This window comes from Hordeum vulgare, chromosome 4H, assembly GCF_904849725.1.
Source record: "Hordeum vulgare subsp. vulgare chromosome 4H, MorexV3_pseudomolecules_assembly, whole genome shotgun sequence".
Taxonomy (NCBI): domain Eukaryota; kingdom Viridiplantae; phylum Streptophyta; class Magnoliopsida; order Poales; family Poaceae; genus Hordeum; species Hordeum vulgare.
This window is the reverse complement of record NC_058521.1, coordinates 603,691,022-603,707,502: the sequence shown is the minus strand read 5'-3', so window position 1 is coordinate 603,707,502 and position 16,481 is coordinate 603,691,022. Positions and strand designations below refer to the sequence as shown.

The 16,481-nt window shown below is 43.6% G+C and overlaps 1 protein-coding gene across 5 annotated transcripts; it reads left to right on the top strand.

Annotated features, from left to right (window-relative positions):
• The first annotated feature begins 6,010 nt into the window (after positions 1–6,010).
• Positions 6,011–14,750, top strand: LOC123449981. 5 transcript variants are annotated; one of them, XM_045127372.1, is made up of 17 exons: positions 6,013–6,340; positions 6,434–6,517; positions 6,953–7,026; positions 7,374–7,407; positions 7,482–7,540; positions 7,761–7,875; positions 7,969–8,006; positions 8,106–8,203; positions 8,326–8,381; positions 11,017–11,302; positions 11,534–11,649; positions 11,994–12,050; positions 12,699–12,764; positions 13,069–13,143; positions 13,522–13,591; positions 13,885–14,398; positions 14,493–14,750. In XM_045127372.1, the coding sequence occupies exons 1-15, from the start codon at positions 6,188–6,190 to the stop codon at positions 13,570–13,572; spliced, it is 1,362 nt and encodes a 453-aa protein (XP_044983307.1). In that variant the 5' UTR covers positions 6,013–6,187; the 3' UTR covers positions 13,573–13,591; positions 13,885–14,398; positions 14,493–14,750. The 5 variants fall into 5 exon arrangements, with proteins under 5 accessions (XP_044983308.1, XP_044983307.1, XP_044983303.1 ...); XM_045127368.1 differs by having other exon boundaries at positions 14,479–14,750; XM_045127370.1 differs by having other exon boundaries at positions 6,014–6,340; positions 14,343–14,398.
• The last annotated feature ends 1,731 nt before the right edge of the window (positions 14,751–16,481 follow it).

Below are 16,481 nucleotides of genomic sequence, written 5' to 3'. Positions count from 1 at the left end.
GCTTGAATAATCACCTTCAATGGTTTATTGAATCTCGATCGTAGTGTTACACATGTTCATGATATTGGTGCCAAAAGATACGAGGTAATGATGATAGTACCACTTACTTGTGGCACTGCCGCTTGGGTCATGTTGGTATAAATTGCATGAATAGGCTCCATGCAGATGGATCTTTATGCTCACTTGATTTTGAATCACTAGTGACATGCAAATCATACCACATGAGCAAGGCCTTGTTTTCATTGAGATGAAAACAAGATAAGTAACTTGTTGGAAGTGATACATTTTGATGTATGCAGTCCAATAGGTGCTGAGGCACGCAGTGGATATCATTATGTTCTTACTTCAATGACGATTTGAGCGGATACAAGAGTATTTACTTAATGAATCACAAGTCTGAAATATTGAAAGGTTCAATTCTGTTTCAGGAGTGAAGTTCGTCGTAACAAGAGGATAAACTGTCTACGATATGATCATAGAAATGAATATCTGAGTTACGAGTTTTGCTACGCAGTTAAGACAATGTGGAAATTGTTTCGCAGTTCATGCCACCTGGAACATCATAGTGTGATGATGTGTCTGAACGTCATAGCCACGCACTATTTGGTATGGTGCATGCTATGATGTCTCTTATCGAATTACCACTATCGTTTATGGGTTATGCATTAGAGACAACCGCATTCACTTTAAATAGGGCACCGCGTATTTCCGTTGAGATGACACAGTATAGATTGAGGTTTAGAGAAATCTAAACTGTCGTTTCTTGAAAGTTTGGGGCTTCGACACTTATGTGAAAAAGTTTCAGTCTGATAAGCTCGAACCCAAAGCGGATAAATGCATCTTCATAGGATATCCAAAACAGTTGGGTACATCTCCTATCTCAGATCCGAAAGCAAAGTGTTTGTTTCTAGAAACGGATCCTTTCTTGAGGAAAGGTTTCTCTCGAAAACATTGAGTGGGAGGGTGATAGAACTTGATGAGGTTATTGAACCATCACTTCAACCAGTGTGTAGCAGGGCGTAGGAAGTTGTTCCTGTGGCGCCTACACCAATTGAAGTGAAAGCTGATGATGGTGATCAGCGAGCATCGGATCAAGTTACTACAAACCTCGTAGGTTGACAAGGTCGCGTACTACTGCAGAGTGGTACGGTAACCCTGTCTTGGAGGTCATGTTGTTGAGCAACAGTGAACCTACGAGTTATGAAGAAAGCAATGGTGGGCCCGGATTCCGACAAATGGCTGGAGGCCATGAAATTTGAGAGAGGATCCATGTATGAAAACAAAGTGTAGGCTTTGGAAGAACTACTTGATGGTCATAGGACTATTGAGTAAAGATGGATCTATAAAAGGAAGACAGACGACGATGGTGATAAGTCACTATTAAGAAAAGCTCGACTTGTCGCAAAGATGTTTCTGACATGATCAAACAGTTGACTATGATGAGACTTTCTTACTTGTAGCGATGCTAAAAGTCTGTTAGAATTATGTTAGTAGTTGCTGCATTATTTATGAAATATTGCACATAGGATGTCAAAACATTGTTTCCTCGACGGTTTCCTTGAGCAAACATTGTATGTGATACAACCAGGAGGTTTTGTCGATCCTAAAGATACTAACAAGTATGCAAGCTCCAGCGATCCTTCAATGGACTGGTGCAAGCATCTCGGAGTTGGAATATACACTTTGATGAGATGATCAAAGATTTTGGGTTTGTACAAGGTTTATGAGAAACTTGTATTTCCAAAGAAGTGAGTGGGAGCACTATAGAATTTCTGATAAGTATATGTGGTTGTCATATTGTTGATCAGAAATAATGTAGAATTTCCGTGAAGCATAAAAGGTTGTTTGAAAGGAGTTTTTCAAAGGAATACCTGGATTGAGCTACTTGAACATTGAGCATCAAGATCTATGGAGATAGATCAAAACGCTTAATAGAAGTTTCAACAAGATGCATGCCTTGACAAGTTTTTGAAGGAATTCGAAATAGATCAGCAAAGAAGGAGTTCTTGACTGTGTTGTAAGGTGTGAATTTGAGTAAGACTCAAAACCCGACCACGACAGAATAAAGAGAATAGACGAAGGTCATCTTCTATGCCTTAGCCGTAGACTCTAAAGTATGCCATGCTGAGTACCGCACCTGATGTGTGCCTTGCAGCAAGTGTGTTAAGAGGTACACAGAGTGATCCGGGATTGAATCACTGATCAACGGTCAAAGTTATCCTTAGTAACTAAATAGACTAAGCAATTTTTCTCGATTATGGAGGTGGTCAAAGAGTTCGTCGTAAAGGGTTACGTCGATGCAAGCTTTGACACTAATCCGAATAACTATGAGTAGTGAAACGGATTCGTATAGTAGAGTAGATATTTGGAGCATTTCCGAATAGCACGTAGTAGCAGCATCTATAAGATGACATAAAGATTTGTAAAGAATGCACAGATCTGAAAGTTTCAGAACCGTTGACTAAAACCTCTCTCACGAGCAAGACGTGATCAGACCCCAGAACTATATGGGTGTTGGATTCGTTGGAATCACATGGTGATGTGAACTAGATTATTGACTCTAGTGCAAGTGGGAGACTGTTGGAAATATGCCGTAGAGGCAATAATAAATTAGTTATTATTATATTTCTTTGTTCATGATAATCGTTTATTATCCATGCTATAATTGTATTGATTGGAAACACAGTGCATGTGTGGATACATAGACAAAACACTGTCCCTAGTAAGCCTCTAGTTGACTAGCTCATTGATCAAAGATGGTCAAGGTTTCCTGACCATAGGCAAGTGTTGTCACTTGATAACGGGATCACATCATTAGGAGAATCATGTGATGGACTAGACCCAAACTAATAGACATAGCATGTTGATCGTGTCATTTTGTTGCTACTGTTTTCTACGTGTCAAGTATTTGTTCCTATGACCATGAGATCATATAACTCACTAACACCGGAGGAATGCTTCGTGTGTATCAAACGTCGCAACGTAACTGGTTGACTATAAAGATGCTCTACAGGTATCTCCGAAGGTGTTCGTTGAGTTAGTATGGATCGAGACTGGGATTTGTCACTTCGTGTGACGGAGAGGTATCTCGGGGCCCACTCGGTAATACAACATCACACACAAGCCTTGCAAGCGATGTGACTTAGTGTAAGTTGCGGGATTTTGTATTACGGAACGAGTAAAGAGACTTGCTGGTAAACGAGATTGAAATAGGTATGCGGATACTGACGATCGAATCTCGGGCAAGTAACATACCGAAGGACAAAGGGAGTGACATACGGGATTATATGAATCCTTGGCACTGAGGTTCAAACGATAAGATCTTCGTAGAATATGTAGGATCCAATCTGGGCATCGAGGTCCCGCTATTGGATATTGACCGAGGAGTCACTCGGGTCATGTCTACATAGTTCTCGAACCCGCAGGGTCTGCACACTTAAGGTTCGACGTTGTTTTATGCGTATTTGAGTTATATGGTTGGTTACCGAATGTTGTTCGGAGTCCCGGATGAGATCACGGACGTGACGAGGGTTTCCGGAATGGTCCGGAAACAAAGATTGATATATAGGATGACTTCATTTGGTTACCGGAAGGTTTTCGGGCATTACCGGTAATGTACCGGGAATGACGAATGGGTTCCGGATCTTCACCGGGAGGGGGGACCACCCACCCGGGAGGGCCCAAGGACCTTGGGGGTGGCGCACCAAGTAGGTGGGGTCAGCCCAAGGCTGCCTTGCGCAAGAGAAAGAAAAACCAAAAGAAGAGAAAGAAAAAAAAGGAAAGGTGGGAAAAGAGAGAAGGACTCCACCTTCCAATCCTAGTTGGACTAGGACTGGAGGAGGACTCCTCCTTCCCTTGGTGCGCAGCCCTTGGTGCTCCTTGAGCCTCAAGGTAAGACTCCCCTCCCTCCTCCTATATATATGGAGCAATTAGGGCTGATTTGAGACAACTTTTCAAGGCAGCCCGACTACATACCTCCACGGTTTTACCTCTAGATCGCGTTTATGCGGAGCTCGGGCGGAGCCCTGCTGAGATTAGATCATCACCAACCTCCGGAGCGCCGTCACGCTGCTGGAGAACTCATCTACCTCCCCGTCTCTCTTGCTGGATCAAGAAGGCCGAGATCATCGTCGAGCTGTACGTGTGCTGAACGCGGAGGTGCCGTCCGTTCGGCACTAGATCGCGGGACGGACCGCGGGACGGTTCGTGGGACGGTTCGCGGGGCGGATCGAGGGACGTGAGGATGTTCCACTACATCAACCGCGTTCACTAACGCTTCTGCTGTGCGATCTACAAGGGTACGTAGATCGGAAATCCCCTCTCGTAGATGGACATCACCATGATAGGTCTTCGTGCGCGTAGGAAAATTTTTGTTTCCCATGCGACGTTCCCCAACAATGTACCAGTAGCTATGTGTTTGATCTCTCTCTCTCGTGCTCTTGAGATGTCTTGATCTCGATGTACCGCGGACTTTGCTACTATAGTTGGATCTTATGATGTTCTTCCCCCTCTCCCTTCCTGTAATGAATTGAGTTTCCCTTTTGAAGTTATCTTATCAGATTGAGTCTTTAAGAACACTTGATGTATGTCTTGCACGTGTATATCTGTGGTGACAATGGGATATTCATGTGAGTACTTGATGTATGTTTTGGTGATCAACTTACGGGTTTCGTGACCTCGGGAACCTATGCATATGGGTTGGCACACGTTTTGACTCTCCGGTAGAAACTTCGGGGCACTCTTTGAAGTTCTATGTGTTGGTTGAATAGATGATTCTGAGATTGTGTGATGCATATCGTATAATCATGCCCACGGATACTTGAGGTGACAGTGGAGTATCTAGGTAACATTAGGGTCTTGGTTGATATGTGTCTTAAGGTGTTATTCTAGTACGAACTCTATGATGGATCGAACTGAAAGAATAGCTTCGTGTAATTTTACTACGGTCTCTTGAATAGATTGATCAGAAAGAATGACTTTGTGGTGGTTTCGTACCCGACAATAATCTTCGTTTGTTCTTCGCTATTAGTGACTTTGGAGTGACTCTTTGTTGCATGTTGAGTGCTAGTTATATGATCCAATTATGTTATCGTTGTTGAGAGAACTTCACTAGTGAAAGTATGAACCCTAGGCCTTGTTTCCACGCATTGCAATACCGTTCGTGCTCAATTTTATTATTAATTACCTTGCTGTTTTTATATTTTCATATTACAAAAACCTATATCTACTATCCATATTGCACTTGTATCACCATCTCTTCGCCGAACTAGTTCACCTATACAACTTACCATTGTATTGGGTTTGTTGGGGACACAAGAGACTCTTTGTTATTTGGTTGCAGGGTTGCTTGAGAGAGACCATCTTCATCCTACGCCTCGCACGAATTGATAAACCTTAGGTCACCATCTTGACATCGAGAAGGCGGCCAGGCAGAGGCAGCTCGACATCGAGGCCCCAATGCCGCGGCCAAACAGAGGCAGCTCGACATCGAGGCCGCCAATGCCGCAACCAAAGCAAAGGAGGTGGCGCTGGCGATTATGAGCGTGGACTTGAGCAAGATGAACGGGAAGACAAGGAGCTGGTTCGTGACCCGACAGAAAGAGATGTTCGACGCCGATGGCCTGAACTAGGGCGTCAGATCGCCGTGGTGAGCCGGCCGCTGGCTGAGTTGTCGATGAAAAACCTATTCTTTTGGAGGCCGGCTGTGTTGCTGGCCGCTCGTTGTGTTGCCGACAAGGACATGTAGGATGGTTGTGCTGCCGGCGTGATCTAGGGCCCATTGCATGATCTATGGGCCGTGGCTATTCGAATGCTTGTGTTTGAAAATGAGACGGACAGGATGCGGCCAAGGATGCGTCCGCGCGTTGGACGCACGACCACCGCATCCCAGAAATGGTCCGGACACGATTCATCATTGGCCCAAACGGACATAATATGAACAAAACCAATGTGGATGGAGTTGGCCCAAGAGAAGTTTTCTTTTAGAGTAGAAAAGAATTGTGTCCGATTCTGCAAAGCAATAGAAAACGGACGTGCGTGCGGACGACGCCACCCGCCGACCACCGCACCACCGTCTTCTCTCTCTCCAGCCGAGCGGAGAAGAAGCCAGGCGGCGAGGGCGAAGCATCCACCCGCCCACGCACTTCCCCGTCCCGATCGATCAGGCCGCCGTCGCGCCTCCCACCCGATGCAGGACCAGGCCGGGGCCGCCTCCGGCTCCGGGGATCCGGACCCTCCGCCGCCGCCACCGGAGCACGCCGCCGGCGAGGGCGGCTCCTCCTCCGCCGCGGCCGCCAGGCTCCCCTCCCGCAACGCCTCCTCCAAGTACGACTTCGTCAAGGTCCGCCCCCCTCCCCGCCTCCCCCACCCGGGCCGAATCCCTCCTCGCCCTCCGCCGTCCCGGCTCATTTCTCTGCCGTGATTGCGCCGTCAGGTCAAGGTCTGGCTCGGGGAGAACGCCGACCACTACTACGTCCTCTCCAGGTTCCTCCTCAGCAGGATGCTCACCGTCACCAAGGTCCACCCGTCCTCTCCCCCTCCATCACCTTAATCGTTGTTATCATTGCCATGTCTCTGTTTTTACTGATATCCCCGATGTTTAATCCGCGGTGTGGACTCCAAGTTGCATATTACGTCAAAAAGATCGATCGTTCAGCTAGCCACTTACAGCCGTCAGCTGTCTCTATGCCTTGTGCTGCTCCAGTTTGGTCCAAGAACTCGAGATTTTAAGACCAACTACCGGCGATGCCAAGTTATTTATTTTTCTACAAAAAAAAAATAAAAAAAAATGCCAAGCTATTTCCCTTGCCATTATCGAATGCAAACGAACAGTGAAAAATACGCTGTGCTTCCAACAACTTACAGTTCTAGTTTCGATATCAAAGTACCAACAAAAAGACTGTGCAAAATGTAAGCTAACAACTCTGCTCATCTTTCGCGCCTCCTTCTTCAGATTCCGAACCACGTCGCCATTAAGATTGCCCTTGAACTCAAGAAGTTGCTCGTCGACAACAGCCTTCTTGATGTGTACGTTTGTTCGCTCTTCACTGTATTTTTTCCTCTATGTCCTCTATTTGTTATGATGTAACCATGCTCTTTCCTTCGGTTCTGTTTTATGGTGTACCTAGTCATGCATGAATTCAAACAGTCTGCTAATTCTTCCTCTTAATTCTCTTGTTAATCATATCGTGTATCTACAGCACAATTTGCATCAGGCTCATCAAGCTATACTAATTGTCTTCGTCTGCATAGGTGTCCCTGTCTCAGTTTGACATATTATTTTAGAATAGCTCACTGTTCGAATTCTAATTTGTGTGTCATCATTCATCAATTCCTGATTTTTAGACTTATATGCTTGCAAATGTTTTGTGCAGTTCACAGAGTGACTTAGAGGCCAACCTTTTCAAGGTGACTACCTTGAACTTCATTTTAATAGACATGTTTGTTGTCTTGTTAACTTAAAAATACTAGTTTATTTACAGCTAATGGAGAAAAGGGGGTATGGAGAGGACTACATTAATCGGTATAAGATGATGACAAGGTGTGTTAGCTCTATCTTGAATAATATAATGTTTGGAACCTCACTAGAGTAGGCTCCCTCGGAGTTCTCTTCAATTGTACCTTATTAATAAGAATGAATTCCATAGTTTAAGGTGCTAACCTTATATTGTTGTTGTATTCGTGTCAAGTCTACTTTGTAAAAGTTTTACTTAAGTTGCATTTTGATAGCATGTTTATGCTCTATCTGTCCTTCACTGCAGATTCCATCATCAAAGAGTACCACTAGTAATTTTGGTGTGTGGAACTGCTTGCACTGGAAAATCAACAATTGCTACACAGCTAGCTCAAAGGCTCAACCTACCAAATGTCTTGCAGGTTTATTTTCTCTTGCCATTGTATGTGCCATATTTATGAGTTATGTTTGCTACCATTGTCACCTTGACTTCATTTCCTGATTATAACATGTAGACAGACATGGTCTATGAGTTGTTACGGACATCAACAGAGTGAGATTTTCCCTGGTCTCAGTTATTCTCTGCCATATGAGTTGTTTGTTGTTCCCTTGGTTCCCCATTCCAAAACTTGTAATCTGTGAACACATGCAGTGCCCCGCTAACTTCAGTACCTGTGTGGGCTCGGGATTTTAATTCACCTGAAGAACTTATCACCGAATTTTGCAGAGAATGCAGAGTTGTTCGCAAAGGTATGTGTTTTTTGTGTGGAAAAAAGGGTTTTGTATTGCACATGGAAGCTGCTTGCTTTGGATATAATTAGCTGCAGGAACTTATTTCTTTTTCTTTTTTGCGTACTGTTTGCATTTACTAGGTTTGGCTGGTGATTTGAAGAAAGCAATGAAAGATGGGAAGCCAATTATAATAGAGGTATGTTGTTGTGTCTTACATGTTTCTCCTGAAAACAGAAAAACGACCTTTATTGGTTGCACTGTGAAATTGAATTTGTGAAAATACCTCAGCTCTATATTGTTTTGTCATTGTAACTCCTTCAGCATGGTGTTCAAATACCTCTTGGATTTTATATTATTGAGAGGAAACTGTAGGTGATGCCGTAGCAGTAGGATTGGATAATATAGAGGACTTCGATCTGCACATTGAATACTAACTGGCGCAAGTCTTCAGTTCTTGTGTTTCTTAATTGTGCGGTGCCAATTAATGTGGTAGACATGTCATATGATGTTACGGCGACGTAATTTGGGATGGTTATCAAAAACTTTCACCAACCATTTTGCTTGCATTTCTCATCATCCAACTTCAACCATAACACTAACTGGCCTTTTGGATTTCCTTCTAGAAGGATGTACATTTGTCCATGTTAGTGTTCTGTGGGTATAATCATGCAAACATGAGCAGAGAATGCAATAATGAAGGGAGATGCCGGCAGCTTATGTGATATTTTCCCAAGCATGCCAACACAGCGACATCGTTATATGTTAAATGGAATTTTTTTGTTCACATACATGTGATACCCATACAAGTGATGGTGACACTGATGACTTCCTGATTAAAATAGGACTGCATCAGGGGTCAGCTTTGAGCCCTTATCTTTTCGCCTTGATGATGGATGAGGTTACAAGGGATATACAAGGAGATATCCCATGGTGTGTGCCCTTTGCGGACGATGTGGTGCTAGTCGATGATAGTCGGACGGGGGTCAACAGGAAGTTGGAGTTATGGAGGCAAACCTTGGAATCAAAAGGTTTTAGACTTAGTAGGACTAAGACCGAGTACATGAGGTGCGCTTTCAGTACTACTAAGCACGAGGAGGAGGGGGTGTTAGCCTTGATGGGCAGGTGGTACCTCAGAAGGACACCTTTCGTTATTTGGGGTCAATGTTGCAGAAGGATGGGGATATGGATGAAGATGTGAACCATCAAATTAAAGCCGGATGGATGAAGTGGCGCCAAGCTTTTGGCATTCTCTGTGACAAGAGGGTGCCACAAATGCTAAAAGGCAAGTTCTATAGGACGGCGGTTCGACCCGCAATGTTGTATGGCGCTGAGTGTTGGCCGACTAAAAGGCGACATGTGCAACAGCTAGGTGTGGCGGAGATGCGCATGTTGAGATGGATGTGTGGCCACACAAGGAAGGACCGAATCCGGAATGATGATATACGAGATAGAGTTGGGGTAGCGCCAATTGAAGAGAAGTTTGTCCAACATCGTCTGAGATGGTTTGGGCATATTCAACGCAGGCCTCCAGAAGCCCCAGTGCATAGCGGACGACTAAAGCATGCTGATAATGTCAAGAGAGGCCGGGGTAGACCGAACTTGACATGGGAAGAGTTCGTAAAGAGAGATATAAAGGATTGGAGCATCACCAAAGAACTAGCCATGGACAGGGGTTTGTGGAAGCTTGCTATCCATGTGCCAGAACCATGACTTGGTCGCAAGTTCTTATGGGTTTCACCATTTTTGTTGTTTGTTGTTGATACATGTGATATCATGTGATATCCTCTCTCCTGTGGCTTTTGCCTTTCATGCCCAGCCGTACCATCCATCACCCTAATCTCACTGCCTGCGTCTACCATGTTGCCGTCGGTAGCTTTCGAATGAATTGGAACAGATCACTACTTTCTATGGTTGTGTTCGTGTGTATGTGAGCTGTTTACTCTTCTGTCATTTTTTCCTTGAGAGTATTTATGCAAATTACTTGGCATGCATGCGAGTACCACCAGCAGGCGAGAGCATTATCCATGCCCATCTCTTAAGCCATTCATGAGTTCTCGAAATGGATGCCTCGAGAGGCAAGAACCTAGTGGTGCTCAGGCGCCCAGTTGATGAAGTTAGCCTGTAACGGCACAGGGGATTCTTGGATCACTTCTCTTTCTCCCCCTTCTGTGCGAGACAGAAAAAATATTGGGCTGGTAGTGGGGCCCAGTCTGACAAGGCCATTGGGCACCCGCATCCGTTTTTGGGGAAAAAAAAAGACATGGAAATAGCAGCTAACCAGTATGGAGACAGGCAAACTGGTGCATATTAATGCCATTCATAAACGGGAGTGACAACATGGAAGTCACAACTTCTTAATGGAGGAAACAAGAACAGAAATGTGTAAGAGCGGAAAAGCCCAAAATTACCCTTCTTTCCAAAGCAGTAAAGAATAGGAGGCGGGTCTGTGCTGCATTGGTTTAAGCTGTCTATTTTTGTTTCATCCGTCACAGATATGCATGGATCAATGTAAAGTGGCACACACACACACACATACATGTGTGTGTGTAAACATTACATAACGTGTGTATCAAAAATTCAAAATTGCTCGTTGACGGCACAACCCAGTCCTGTTTTTGCGGCATGGCAGAACTTCGCTGGCAATTAAATTTTTAGCACGTTTCACATTTGAGACTAATTAGTGATGTTTGACTAGTAGTACAAAGCAGAAGATGGATTTTGTTGGGGACTGGGTCAGGAGAGCTAGCCAAAAGATCCGTAGCGCCTGTATTTTATTAGCGTGGCCCACATGTGTAAATTATGTCTAATTTTGGCTGATGCCTTGACTTCAGGGAATACATTTGGATCCAAGCATTTACCTGATGGATGAGGAAAATGCAGATGATAATTCCAGAATAGAGAAAAAGGTTGAATCTGGAAATCCATCCATCGTTGCAGAAAAGAAAACAGAACAGCAATCAGAAAATGGTCTACCTGAGAACACAGTAAGTATTCTAAAGGAAGATATCATACAAGGCCAGGACTGCTTACCTGAGAGTAGGACCAATGAAGGGCTGTCTAGTGCTGACAGCCATGAAATTACTTCTGATTCTGAAGAGAAAATTCTCAAAGCTGAAGGTAAGTCAAATTACTCTGATAAATGTAATCCGTGTTGCTAATCTATGGTCAGTATGACACAACAGGTCTGAAATCTGCCAAAGTAAATATATTTCTTATTCTAGTTGGTGGACAAATATAATATCTGTTTGCAAGTGTGGAGCATGCCCTTAGAACAAAGATAATGGGGAAGTAAAGGATCAGATCCTATGACACTGTTGGTGGCCAGTCACTGTTCTTTTTGCTTTGTAGGCAATGCACATAAGGATTTGGATCAACAGAAGAACAACAGTGCCAAGAAAGACAAACCTGCTGCTGAACCGATAGTTGTTCCAATTGTGTTGAGGATGTCTGATTTTGATCACAAGGTGCGATGTCTACCTGGTTTATAAATTTTCATGTGTTCCATTTATATAATTTCTGGGTTGATACATCAAACCTACAGACCTACCTCCGTGAAAAGTTTGTTTTGCGTTTCTGACCTCTCCAAATAACCAAGTTGAAGGCCTACCTTTCTTCTGTTTCATACTGGTTCCTTCTCTGAAATTGTGCTTGCTTGAAATAGTCACATCGTTCCAGCTAGAATTTCTATAGTATATCCAGAACACGTATCTGGCTTCCATATTTAATATTTTCTGTATTTTACACTCATATTATTTGGCTTCTTAGTTTATTTCATTCTCGCTCAGATTTGCTTTGTTGGTTTGTTCAGGCATTGTTAGAGGAATGGATAGCCACTAGAGCTATCAGAGATAATTGCCTTCCTCAGGTATTCATGAAAAGCTTGAATACACAAGTAAATTCTTGTTTTGTCTTGATACTATCCTGTAAAATCATACTCCCTCCATCCAAATATATAGGGTCAATACTTTTTCAAGGTCGCCTTTGACCATTGATAAGATTAAATATATGAAACGAATTTGACGATATTCTTTGTGTAAGATGCATGTCGTATATTATTGTTTTAACGCGTGGTCAAATATAACCTCGAAAAACGTATTAGGCCCTATATATAATTATATATGGATAGAGGGAGTACAGTACAAGCAAAGTTTTTTTTTTCATGTATGCATGGTTGTTGTAATTGACATTAAATGAGTAGTCACATGAAAACTTGAAAAGAATGCTCCATGATGTCTACCAGCCGACTAGCAAGTGTGCTTTGTTCCTATTATCCTCGTTATGCAAAACGGTGCAGCATACTTTTCCCTATGCGACTTCAGGTAGCATCGTTTAATAAATATGAGATAATTGTACTGCGTTGACATTCCCCATTTTATTTTTACCATACCTTTAATGCCTAACATGAATGTCTGAATTTTGAAAGTGATACTCCTCAAACACCGAGTATCATATTTTCTTTTTCTTAGGAAAAAAATTGCAGGTTATGATCTGACTTTTAGGTTATGTTGTTCAGGATCATCGAAAGCTTATAAACAACCTCAAACTTATTCAGGATTATCTTTGCTCTTTTGAGTCGCAGGTAATTTTTCCTTCATTAGTCAAGTGTGAAATTTGTTTATTGGCAATTTTGACCCATTTGTTAAATTTTAAACTGCCATACAGCTCTCCAACAGAGTATTTGCCCATTAAAAGCATGAAATCTGCTAGTCATATTTTACTTTAAGACGTCAATATTTAACAAAAGCTACCCAAGGAGTCAAGGATCATGTTGTTTCTTGTATATGTATTTTCACCTGCGTTATGTCTTGTATTGAATCCGCCATCTTTTCTAGTTCAGTGTTTCATTGTTTGTTTTCTCTAACCTACTGTCTAAATCTGATCAGGGATTGACTGTTGTTGACATCTCAGCAAACTCGTTTCCTCAGACGTTAGATTGGCTTCATGGCTATCTTCTTCAGGTACCTGAGAAATCTAAGCAGATTCTGCTGTACCTTCATGCCAGTCATTTTATGCCCCATTTTCTATATTTTCTTAAAGGTTGCATTCCATCTTTTGTAAATTCTAAAATAATTCACTTCATAAATGCTGTCATGTCCAAAGGGAACTGCTTGTAGTGTAACATAGTAACATACTCAATTTTGCTAACACATATAGTCCTATCATCAGAAAGACCCAGCTACTTTGGGTTGATTAAAACATCACCTAGTTACCTAGTGACAGCATGGATGCTAAGAAAGGCTCTCAAATATTTTTGGCATAAGTATGTTGTGGTCATCAGTTCGACAGTTTTGCATCTGGTATTTCTTGACCTTGGACTACTATGTTTTTCTTGACAGTGCATTGAGCGCGGCCTTCTGGCTGCATGTTCAGAAGGCCCCAAGCAATAGGAAAGCCAGTTAACATGAGGTATCTGCTGTTTCACTTTAATAGATGGCATATTTCTGGAAAATACTTTGTTTTTCATTATTGACATGGTTGTTTGCTAAAAAGTTTCTCTTAAATACAACGTGCACTCACTAAAAACTGTTATAATTCGTTTACCAGCTGGTATTTGAGTGAGTTACTGGTGAATAGGTGTTACTAAAGTACAAAATAAAATAAAAATTATAGTTGTGTTGCCTCTTGAAATGGTATTTTATATAGATCATGAAGTTAGTACCATCAAATGTTGTAATTGGATGATATTTTTCATGTTGCAGGTCCTTCCAATGTTACTACTCCCTCCGATCCATATTAATCACTAAATCAGCGACAATTAATATGATAGGAGTAGATAAAATTTTCATATATTAAATTTCAGATTTCAATAATTCTGTCGAATTTGAGTGCTTAGGAAGTTAGATGTCATTTCCTTGTCTACAAATCATGGTGCCGAGGCACAAACCCTGCACAAGGCATAAGCATGCCCATGGATGGTTTGATGACGAACATACCATGTCCTCCAATAAAATAGAGGGTTATATAAGATTGCCGAGGGCAGAAAACTTGTTTGTAAGCGCGTAATGCAAATCTCGTTTACCACATTTCACCATAAAACGGAACATGGAATTGCTCTTCGGATGCTTCTCCCAACAGGATTGTGCCCAAGCCCTCGAATGTGATGTGATCACCAATTTGGAGGTCCACTTTTAGTGATTGTATCTCTCTCGTGTGACAGATTTTCAGTGCCGATCCAATTATCTTGATGGCTTAGAATCCTAGCAGAACTGAAAGGTATGTTATGGTTTCCTCTACTTTGAACCCCTCTGATTACCTTAAAACTTAACTTCACCGTGTGATTTTTTTTTTCCTAGTTTGTTACTTAGAGTACTCATAAGCACACAAGGCGGTCTCAGAGAGACTCGAACAGAAAGGTTCGGTATGGAGTCGTTATTATATGTAATGTGTATGGTCTCCCCTCGTCATGGGTTGTTTGCACTCGGCATAATAGAGTATAGTCTTCCTGAAAGTTTGGTATGTTTCATTTGTAATTGTTAGTAATTTGTGCAAATTATGAATCCATGACTGGGTTAATCATGGCCACATTATGACTCAGATTGAGAAATGAGGTGCAAATTGGAAGGTATGCTTTTGCTCTCTGGCATTCCTACTATAAATCCTAAATTCTTTGCTGAACTTAACAAATCAAGGGGGTAAAATCGGTGTCGGTAATCCTGAAGTGTTGTAGTACGTGACAACAGCTACAAAACATTTGTCTGAAATTGGCCGCCCCTGAGCCATCAGATCAATCGCCATCGTGCATTTGGCATTCCCTTTCTAACCTAAAAGTGTGTGCGCCACCATCCTTTGCTTCACAATAGCATTGCAACCTTGTTGTCCACCAACATCGCCGGCCTTCACTCTCACTAGTTGAAGCATCGGCGACGCTCTTGCAGTGGTTGCACATCGACAATGTTTTGTAGCGGGTGCAACATCAACAAAGTTAAGGAGGCATCGACAATGTGACATTGTTCCCCCAAAGAGTCGGCAATGCGACATTCCTGTAAGCACCGCGATGTTGCAACGACACCGACATGGCGACCGCTAGCCGCCTTGCAATACAATGTTCCACCGACAAGCAGCCTCAGCCGCCTTGCAATACAATGTTCCACCGACAAGCAGCCTCACAGGACCGTGGAGACTGACATCCAAACAAAAGCCATTCAAAACCACAAACAAAAGCCATTCAAAACCACAAGACTACACGTCAATCATCCAAAAGAAGTTGATAAATAAAAGTCATTTGCATTTATGTCCCTAAGTTGAACCACCTATTTAGATTTACCCCTAATTTCGAAGCATGTTCAAATTTGCTCCTCTGCCGTTAAGTGACCTTACAGAGTTGTCCTTCCATTCCGTTTTTGTTTCTGTCCAATCAAATTTGCCCCTCTGCCATTTGTTGGACATTTTTACCCTTGAAAAAAATAGAAATTAAAAGAGAAGAAAGGGAGTGCTTACGTTTTGGCCCAAGTGCACAGCGCCAGGCCCAACCCACCTTCCCCAACCGCCGTCTTCCTCAGCTCATCACTGCACGTGCCGGGGCGTACCATCGTCGGTCGTTGTTTGACAGCTGCCGCCGCAGTAGCTCGAGTAGGGCTACTTAGCGACACCCGTAGGCCCCTGAACAGCCCTATCTAACCTCCCCCTTCCCTCCTTCGCTCTCCTCCCTTCAGCCGCATCCCAGAACAGCCGTCGTCATGATCTTCGCCGTTGTTGCGGCCATCGTCCTCACAGACGGCTGGAAAGCTGTCCAGGAGACGTGCACGCCTCGACTTCGTCTACTCCTAGTAGCAGCTCGAGCAGGACCCCACAAACATGACCGGATCGACCACCGGAGTGCCATCGTCGATCCTTCGCCCCTGTGCTGCTAAACCACAAATCAATGTCTCCGTCGTGTTCTTGGTGCCCCTAAGATGTCGTCGAGTCCTCTTCTCGAATCCATCGAGCACCGTCGTCGGACGCCGCCTAGCTCGTCGTTGCGGTTGACTCCGACCACCCCTGCATGCTCTGTTGGTACCATTGGACGCGCTTCATCGCACTCGTCCAAACTGTACTCTCTATCAACTAGTTGGTCGTCGGAGTTGCGATTCCGACAATCGCCGTCTTGGCTTTGGTCACCGGAGCGCGCCGCCAGTCCAGGGCACAGTCAAGAGAGAGGGCGGGAGAGTGAGGATGGGATGCAGGGAGGGCTGTGACGCGTGGGGAGCTAGTGCCGGCGACGCACTGTCCAGGGCAGCGGACGCTCACCGGAAGTGTGACGCGTGGGGAGCTAGTCGGTGCTCGCCGGAGGTGAGACAAAGAGGTCGTGAGACAGGGG

Bases quoted from the DNA above. Each gene is read 5' to 3' on its own strand.
- LOC123449981 (XM_045127372.1), top strand. From the start codon at position 6,188: ATGCAGGACCAGGCCGGGGCCGCCTCCGGCTCCGGGGATCCGGACCCT. The intron at 6,341-6,433 runs GTCCGCCCCCCT...TTGCGCCGTCAG, and splicing joins CCAAGTACGACTTCGTCAAG to GTCAAGGTCTGGCTCGGGGA. The intron at 8,204-8,325 runs GTATGTGTTTTT...TGCATTTACTAG, and splicing joins ATGCAGAGTTGTTCGCAAAG to GTTTGGCTGGTGATTTGAAG.